This window comes from Eleginops maclovinus, chromosome 21 (genome assembly GCF_036324505.1).
Source record: "Eleginops maclovinus isolate JMC-PN-2008 ecotype Puerto Natales chromosome 21, JC_Emac_rtc_rv5, whole genome shotgun sequence".
NCBI classification, from domain to species: Eukaryota; Metazoa; Chordata; class Actinopteri; order Perciformes; family Eleginopidae; genus Eleginops; species Eleginops maclovinus.
Window position 1 is genome coordinate 1,244,067 of NC_086369.1, and position 9,179 is coordinate 1,253,245.

General features: G+C 44.3%; 2 protein-coding genes across 3 annotated transcripts in view; both read left to right on the plus strand.

Annotated features, from left to right (window-relative positions):
• The window catches only part of si:ch211-285f17.1 (sickle tail protein homolog), a 66,251-nt gene extending 59,721 nt beyond the window's left edge, over nucleotides 1-6,530 (plus strand). Inside the window, 5 exon segments of the mRNA XM_063912269.1 lie at nucleotides 31-147; nucleotides 1,324-1,404; nucleotides 1,482-3,041; nucleotides 3,447-3,578; nucleotides 4,412-6,530. Of these exon segments, the coding sequence (XP_063768339.1) occupies nucleotides 31-147; nucleotides 1,324-1,404; nucleotides 1,482-3,041; nucleotides 3,447-3,578; nucleotides 4,412-4,927 (2,406 nt within the window). The 3' untranslated portion in view covers nucleotides 4,928-6,530.
• A 147-nt stretch (nucleotides 6,531-6,677) lies between these two features.
• On the plus strand, nucleotides 6,678-8,282 carry si:dkey-96n2.3 (uracil nucleotide/cysteinyl leukotriene receptor). 2 transcript variants are annotated; one of them, XM_063912907.1, is made up of 2 exons: nucleotides 6,678-6,810; nucleotides 7,340-8,282. In XM_063912907.1, the coding sequence occupies exon 2, from the start codon at nucleotides 7,359-7,361 to the stop codon at nucleotides 8,277-8,279; it is 921 nt and encodes a 306-aa protein (XP_063768977.1). In that variant the 5' UTR covers nucleotides 6,678-6,810; nucleotides 7,340-7,358; the 3' UTR covers nucleotides 8,280-8,282. The 2 variants fall into 2 exon arrangements, with proteins under 2 accessions (XP_063768977.1, XP_063768979.1); XM_063912909.1 differs by having other exon boundaries at nucleotides 6,743-6,810; nucleotides 7,343-8,282.
• Nucleotides 8,283-9,179: the final 897 nt, after the last annotated feature.

The following is a 9,179-nucleotide window of genomic DNA, read 5'->3' on the forward strand; positions in this document are numbered from 1 at the left end:
ATCTCCCCTTCACTTCTCTCCACTCTTCAGGTGTTCCAGAAGTGCACAGTTAAGGAGGTAGGGGTGAAAAATGTGGTAGAACCCCCCCCTCGAATTGATCCGCAAATCAGAGAGCTGAGGCCCTTATTGCCTCTCAAAGAGAAAAAGGTAAAATACCTGTCGCCGCGCAGCCACCCGCCTAACTGCCTGCCTCTGCCCACTGTCTGACACTCGATGGCTGCCTTAACCCTTCCAACAAACTTCTGCACCCTTGCTTTGGCTCAAGAGAATCCTGTAACAGCTTCCTCCAAAAACAAACACTTCCTTTCCTTGCTGCCTCCGTTTCCTTCCCTCTTTTGATTCTGCTGGACGTCTCGGCTTGAATATATTTCAGGATTAAGTCTGCATAAAAAAAGAAGCCTCTAAACAAGTGTCTTTTGTGTGTGTTGCCACTGATTTGATTATCAATAAAAGGACCACGGCACTGTGTTCTGCAGGCAAACCAATCGTCTTGTGTCTTTCTTTAATTACCTGCCTCATGCAAACAGCTGATTGGTAATTGAGAGAAACTTTAAAGCTCACGTTGCAGACACATGCTGTTTTTGCAGACTTGGTTCACTAGAGGTCAGTCCGGCCACTTTGCATGCTCCTCTCCCCCACTTATACCTTTTCTCCCCAGGGATTACTCTTCTGTTTCTCCTTGTCTTTGCACAACTTCACTTCAGTGTGCTTTCCTGGCTTTACACCACCTGTATATAACCAGCACATTTGCCCAGTACCTTCCCCTAATGGACCGTAGCACAACCCTATATTTTGTTCACTTATTGGGTGATTTTTTGCACATTTAAAGTGATTTATTTATTCAATTGATGCACATTCAAGATAGAACATGTGCTCTAAGTGTAAGTATAACCTCCGAAGTATGTGAGTAAATGTTAAAGTTCTAGTGATAAATAATCAAACGGGACATATTGCACATGTTGCATAGCTTATTTAACTTAAGTGTAAGCAGTGTGAGATGTCACACATTTCCTGTGAGTGTATACAGATTCACTAGATGACGGTAAAAAAGAAGTTTCTTAGAAAATAATAAAAGAGATCTTGAAATGATCGATAGTGAAAGAGCAAAAAAGGCAGGGTTTAGCCTTCAGGAATAAGCTTACGTGGCCGTTGTTAAATGAATCGGCTTATACTCTTAGCTGTGTTGCATTTTGAAATACATGCATTTAATACCAGGACATTTTTGCAAGATAAAGCCCAGTGCAGTGCCGATTTAACACTTAACCCTTAGCAACCCTACACACAAGTTGCACAGTAATATAACTCCCTCACACACTGTCCTAGCAGAGCTCAGAATCCACACGGGAGGACAAAGATCCCGACACAGATGAAAATGGGAACACCACTGTCCGCCCGAGCCAAGGGGTAGGTATCCCTTTGTGTTAACAACATTTAATTCATCTTTATGTTCGATATTAAACAGCTACTCGTTCATTTTCCAGGTCATTTACTATGTGACCGGCCAGATTCCCAAAGAGCATCCAACGCTGTCCGGAACGGAGGAAATCCACGACCACCGGGAGCCTCCATCACAGGTGTCATATGTCAATGTTAACGACAATTCTCCAAGCCACCAGCAGCAGCAGCAGCTACCATCTTCACCGCCCAAATCGCCTGTAACTCCTCCTCCGATATCCCCCAAACCTGTGGGGCTGAAAGCATTCAAACTTCCAAGGAAGCAAATGAAACGCTCCGAGTCCTTAAAGAGCAGCGCAGAAATGCAGAAGGGGAAAATCCTCAACAAAATCAACACTGAGAAGAAAAGTAAATCCATCCAGCAGCATGTCTCTTCCAGTAAGAGTATCATACCTGAGCCAGTGGCCACCACAACATTCAGAACCCTTAAAGAGGCGCCTAAAAGTTCTCTAAAAAAGGCTCAGAACTGCTTGGATTTCAACGAGGAGGCCAGTCTGAGCCCTGACTTACCTGGAGAAGAGGCTCCTCCTCCCCCTGAAAACATGGCATTCATGATCACCAACACCAAGGTGCAGGCCCTGTCCTGTGGCGAGTACCAGGACCTGGTCAACGCCAAGAAAGGAAGCGTGCAGACTGTGACTGTAGGTAGCGCCACCAACCAAGGGAACGCCTCAATGGATCCCAATTTCCTTCAGGATAAAGGCTACAACAAGAAGCCCGTCATCATAATTTTTGACGAGCCCATCGACATCCGTTCGGCGTACAAACGCCTGTCCACCATCTTCGAAGGTGAGGAGGAGCTGGACAGGATGCTGGCGGCCGAGTGCATTGAGGAGGAGAGCGAGGAGTCGGACTCGGAGAAGGGTAGCGGGCGGCAGGCTAAAGCAGGAGGGAGCGAGGTGGTGGACGGCAAAGACGTTGGCGCTTCACAGGTCAACGCTGAACACGTTAGCTTATCGTCCTCGTCTTCCTCCATCTCAGAGTCAAATGGCGACGCCAAGACGGACGGTAAGAAGAAGTTCAAGTTTAAGTTCCCTAAGAAGCAGCTGGCGGCATTCACCCAGGCAATCCGCACCGGCACCAAGCCCGGCAAGAAGACCCTACAGGTGGTGGTGTACGAAGACGAGGAGGAATCGGACGGCACCATCAAGCAGCACAAGGAAGCCAAGAGATTTGAGATCACACGCTCCAAATCCCTGGCGGAAACTCCCAAGGCGATGGTGCTAAAGAGGCAGAACTCGGACTCGCTCTACAGGACGGACGAGATCCGAAAGAACACCTACAAGACGATGGACAGCCTGGAGCAGACCATCAAGCAGCTGGAGAACACCATCAGCGAGATGGGGCCGTGCTCCCCCGGGGAGTCGAGCTTCACAGAGGAAGCTAAGACGGGGAATGGGAAAAGCTCGGAAGGAGCGGGGCTGAAGAGGTCTTCCTCTCTGCCCACCTCCAGAGGGTCCGGCCCTAAGGTACCCAGCAAAAGCATCCTGGTGAAGAAGACTAAACCCCAGCTCCTCCCTCGCCCTGTAGTCGTCCCTACTACCAGCACCACCACTGCCCCCAGTGCCCCCAGCACCGTGCAACAGGTCTCTCTCTAGCTCTTATTGGGAGGCTTTGGGTCCTTCTTCTTACCTTCACTTAACCCCAGAAATCACACAAATCATTAATCCACTTCACAGGAAAAACCGGAAAATGTCCCCCGCGGCTTTTCCCCCGCTCTGTGAAATCATGGTGGCATTTTTGTTGGGTTCCTGGCTTCTCCTCCCGCTGAACCTGTGTGGGTTTCAGCGTCATCACAACCCCTCTCATGATGATTCAGCTCTGATGTTTCTGCATGAACTCCTGTGTATTGAGGGTCCTGGGTGCATGGTCTTTCTCTGGTGTAAATCTGTTGAGGTGTTACCTGTCAGTGCCTTGATTTTTCTTACTTCCTGTGTCTTTCTTTTGTTTTATTTCTTGTTTTTTGTTTTTCCGTTTGGATCCCCTTGCAGAACACCAGTGTCGCGTCCCCTACTAGTCGGATGCCCGTCCCTTTGTCTGCGAAGTCCAGGCAGTCGCCGGGTACTACTGACAAAGCAGGAAAACAGCAAAAACTGCAGGACGCTCAGAGGCAGTTCCGACAGGTAGTTTTACTGTAGGGCCTTAGGGGAATCAAACATGTAGGGATGGAAAATATGAGGCATGTATAATTAGAGGAAGACTACCAAAGCTGTAGAAAAAATAACGCCACGAACAAACTGTGGATCTGCTAATGTTTCTCTCGCTCTGACAAGAAGGCATGTTTGACTCTTGACTGTTACCCCATAACATCCCTGTACTGTATGCTTCTGCATGTCCACACTGCTCATGGTTTTCACTGTGTTGGTGACTTTTAAAAAAAATGGCACAGAAAAGTGGACGCTGTCATCATCACATCTCCAGTTCCCATCACAGCTGAGCTCCTAAAACAGTGTTGCCAAATATCCCAGGATGCTTTTTGGCTCTGAAAAACAAACCTAACAGACTCTTAAGCTATGCTCCTTCTCACAACGCACCTTTTTTTTTGCTCAAACCTCAACACCACTGCACCGCTTCCTAACCTCACGGTGATATATTTCCTCTCCCTCGAGACCACGCCACCACTGACCACCTTGCACCTTCAGCGGAGGCCACGTCTCCCCTGTCTGCTCCCTCTAACCCTCTCCAGCCTTCCTATGCACCCCCCCACAGCCTCTTTTACGAGGCCTAACTCTAACAAAGACCCTTCCTGTCTGCCATCGCACAGTCTAACTCCTGCAGTGTCTTCAAGTTCAATGTGTCTTCATATGAAACCGTAGATGTCTCTTAGTGTCAGTAATATTCATGTGTGTAGCATTAGCGTGTTTTTTTTTAACATCGTCTTGCCTTTTACATGTATGATTTGACCCAGAGTTCTTTTTTTGACAACCAGTCTCTGTTTTGGCATCTCTGTTTGCAGGCTAACGGAAGTGCTAAAAGAGTGGGAGGGGATCATAAAACTACTTCCCCTACTGTTCCCACCTCTAAAATCCCCGCTTTTTATCCTAGCTCTACTAAAGGCAGCCCCCAGTCTGCACCAAACTCAGATGCTACTAATCCTATTAACCCTTCCTCTGCGACAAAACCCTCCATCCTGTCCTCTCCTCTTCCTCGCTCCGGTTCCCAACCCTCCTCCCACATCCCCTCCCTGTCTAACGGATCCCTCAAACTCCCCTCGCAGCACCCAGGTAAAACTCTTTCGTTCTCCTCGCAGAATGGTCGAGTGCACTCCTCCTCTTCCTCTTCATTCTCCTCCTCCTCCTCATCATCCTCCTCCCCCTCCCCTCTGTCGCCCACACCTTTGGGCCCGGTGGGAAAGAGCATCCGTACCATACACACTCCCAGCTTCACCAGCTACAGGGCCCACAACGGCAGCAGCAGCAACGGCAAATCCTGCATCCCAACGTCCGCCGCCGCCCCTAAGGACGCTTCCTAAGCCCCGTTACATCGCCCAGTGGTCTGATTACACCCCCGGTGGTCTGATTACACCCCCAGTGGTCGGGTTGCAGCTCAAACAGTTCTGTTGTGGACTTGGAAATGTTGAGGACCCCCAGATTTTATCATATAAATGTATAGTAGGGGTCTCCAGCACATAGACAATGCAGGATGCTAACTTGCATATGTTGCGCAATTTGCACAAACACAAGTTGCATTAGTTAGCATTATAGCTTATATTGACTAGTTAAATATTGAAATTGCTTAGCCAATTTGGACTTTTGGGGGTTATTGAGCATGCCTTTCAGTCCCTTTCTGACATTTTCAGGATCAACAGTGGCACCTTTAACCAGAAAATGGCCAAATGTGTACTCTCGGTGGGCTGATTTTGATTAATTTTGGGTCAATTTGGAAGATTAAGTAGACTCTGGATCATTAGGATTGGACATATTGCTTATCTATTTGGTCCACAGTAGAGGTAATCATTTCCATCTTGCTCTCTCTATGTCCAATGGTTGCAACACTAGTCATAATTAATGCTAATTAACGCAATTGCCCATCATATGCAAGTTAGCATCCAGCAGTTTCTATGTTCTGGAGACCTGTACTATCCATTTCTTGTCCAAAACCTTTGGGTCCTCATCATTTCAGGGATCACAGTGCTGGCAACTAAACCACATGTGGCTTTATCCGGTAGAGCCAGTCATGTTTTGATTTATGCATAGTCATGGTTTGCTGTTTTTGAACATTGGTGTATAAAAGTATTAAGTGATGCACTCCCCACTTCCTGTTTTATTTGACACTGGCATTCTCGCACCAATCTCCTTTAAAATCTCCAGTTTTTACTGTTGAAGAAGACTATTTTATAACTAAAAAAATGTCCCCACTTAGTGGAGAGGAAGTGGAAGACTTTAATGGTGGTTAAAAAAAATCTATTTTTCTTGCTGTAGCTTTGAATAGGGAATCTAGAGTGGATGTACAATCACCGTGTAAAAAAGTGTTGTTTTATTTTTCAAAGCAGAGATTGAATAGTATATTTAATCTATATGTTGCCGGACATTAAAACACAGCCCTTGTAAATGCCTTTTTTCTGAGAAGCATTATTAAGTTCTATTTTCTAAGAGTGTTTCCACCCATATGAACTGCCAATTTGTTTTACAGATGGTATCATAAATAAGACAGGTTTTATTTCAGTGTGCCTCTTTGCCAAAGTTGTTGTAAAATGACTCTCTTCAATCCTCCCAGGATTCACTCTCCTGCGTGAGACTTTAAAGACCTCAGCGTTGTTCTGCTGGTCCCGGTTTGTTAAGTTAACATGTCTCGTTGTCTAAATGTACTAACGTGAATCTACCACATGTACATAGAAGCTTCTACTAAGAAAAACAAGTAGTTTTGTTAACATACCAAAGTTTATTTGTATGCATGCCTTTCAAATACTTTAGGAGAGTGGCGTTAAAAGAAGAATTATGTTTGCACAGATAGATTTTGTAAATATCTGGTTTTCTCTCTTTTTTTTGTAAAGCTTTAAATCATATTAAGGAGCAATGTGGTAAAGACAAAAAAACTGTGTTGGAGTAGCAAAATAAAGAACTGCATGCTTGTTATGCACCGAGCGTCAAGGCTTTTATTGGTGTATGTTTCTGGCTTCCTGAGGGGGGGGGGGGGGGGGGGGGGGGGGCGGTGTATGTGTGTGTGTGTGTGTGTATGTGTATGTGTATGTGTATGTGTGTGTGTGTGTGTGTATGTGTGTGTGTGTGTGTGTGTGTGTGTGTGTGTGTGTGTGTGTGCACCACACAACAAAGTTCTCACTTCCACCTTAACTGACTGTTCTGACATAGGTGATTTTGGCACATCGAAGAAGACAGTTGCTGTCCTTCATTCTAGGTAAGAATATGAATATAATATTGATTACATTTACAAAATGCTACGTTAGAGGGCTGTATGATTCAGATTTTAAGGCAAACGGAAACAATAAAGAGCTTTTTGAACATTAAAGCATGTCCCAGTAAAGGAACTAAATACTGATATACATCTAAAATCTACATAAAAGGGCTCCTTTAATTCAAAGCAGAAAGAAAAGTGATCTCCACGCTCACATACACCACTTATGCAGGACAATTAATTGTGAGGAATACATATATTTAATATTCCTGTAATACATTTATATGTTTAAAATATATAACATTAGTATGATCACCTATCGCTGTAACTACTATATCATTAAACATTAATAGCATTAATTGCGCAAAAGGTCAAAAGTAGTGTCTTCTGCACCACTTATTGTACAGTTCCTGATTATAATTGGCCTCATCACACACTGTGTGTTTGATATTTTCTCACATTATGCAAGTCATGTTTCTGTCACACAGAGGTTTTTGGTTTTGATGAAAGGCTGTTTGTGTCTACGCTGCAGCAGGCTGACCCTCTCCACAATGAACATCTCTGAGGATGAGATGCATGTCTTCTTCGGCAGTGACTCCCACCATGACAACATCATATTTTCCTCATTTTACATCCTGATTTTCCTCATCGCTGTGCCTGGGAATGCCTTGGCGCTGTGGGCCTTCTTTCGCCAACACAGCTCATCTCCATCTAAAGTGTACCTGAGGCACCTTTCAGTTGCAGACCTCTCCTACATCCTCATTTTACCCATGCGAATAGTTTACCACCTGTCAGACAGCCGCTGGCCTTTCGGACACGTCCTCTGTCAGCTAGCAGGCTTCCTCTTTTACCTCAACATGTACTGCAGCCTGTACTTGATGAGCTTCATCAGCCTGGACAGATTTCTGGCTGTGGTTCTTCCTATTAAATCTCAGTCCATCCGGAAGGTTGTGTACGCAAAGGTAGCTGTGGGGATTCTTTGGGTGACTGTGATTGTGTCTATGAGTCCCACACTTTTCTCAAAAAAGGATGCGAGGAAAAACTCAACTGACTCATGCAACAAGCTGTACTTAGAGAAGACTTCTCCCACAGCTTTAGTTTCAACCATTTTGGCCTTTGTGATTCCCCTCTCCACCATAGTGGTTTCCTACATACTGATCCTGCTGAAACTGAGAGCAATAAAGCAGCAGGAGGAACGGCCGGTGAAGAGCAAAGCGATAAGAATGATCATCCTGATTGTCACAAACTTCCTGTTTACGTTTGTGCCCTACCATGTGAGCAGGGTGATCTATATTGAAATGCACATGCAAGGTAATCTGACTGCAGCACGCTGGGAGTCACTGGGAAGAGCCAATCGGATCACCTCTGCACTCACCTGTGTTAGTGGTGTCCTGGATCCTGTGATGTACTTCTTCCTGAACCGTGCATACAGGGACGGACTGCTTCAGCTGTTCTGTAAACAAAGAAGATGATCAATAAACAACTAATAAATGTGTGTAACAAAAGAAGTGTGCTCTTTTTTGTGCAATAGAGATTTCTCTTGATTATCTCTCATTAACCTAACGGGGAAAATGTAGCTCATACATGCATGGCCATAAATAAATACGAGTGACACTGTGTCATTTTAACATTACTTTTAGTAAATCATAAGACTTTTTGAGGAAGTTAAAAGAAATGCAGACTGCAACTTCATTAAGCTGTATTTAAATGAAAATACTTCCCTTTACATAGGAACAAGACATACCTCAATACAACTCACAACTATCACCACAGACCTTACAGAACATGTCTGCAGGACAATCTACTGCCCATGAAACAATTACATTTAACACAAGTGTTTAAGTTCTTAAGAATATGACACCAACAACATGTTTTAAAGAACTCCAGCATAATTAATATAACTTGCCATTCTGTCAGCATGGAACACTTTTTTGTGTTTAAATAGTTGTTTTAAAGGAAAATGCATGAAATGTAAAAAACAACATTGAACAATGAACTAATAGCAACAGGTGCATGCAAAAGACAAATCAAAAACATTTCAATATAAAGTGCTGTGGCTTTTTCTATTCATTTAAATCCTTTTGTTCAGTGTTGCACGCATTCTTACTTTTCATAATTTAATGGTTTTAAAACGTGAAGACACGCATTATAGAACACACACACTCACCTCCTGAAACTTGTTCGTGTATATATTATTTATACACAAGAGAATAAGACCATCATTAGCCAAAACGAAATCATTGGGGTTGTGCAAAAAAATAATCTAGGAAAAATATATTTTTAGAGTCCACGAATTAATTCAGTAACGCAAAAAAAAAAGGATCTTAATTTTGAGCTGTTCGAGCACCCGTATTTTCGACTTGTTACCAAGG

Excerpts from the sequence above, each read along its gene's own strand:
- si:dkey-96n2.3 (XM_063912907.1), top strand. The coding sequence starts at position 7,359 with ATGAACATCTCTGAGGATGAGATGCATGTCTTCTTCGGCAGTGACTCC.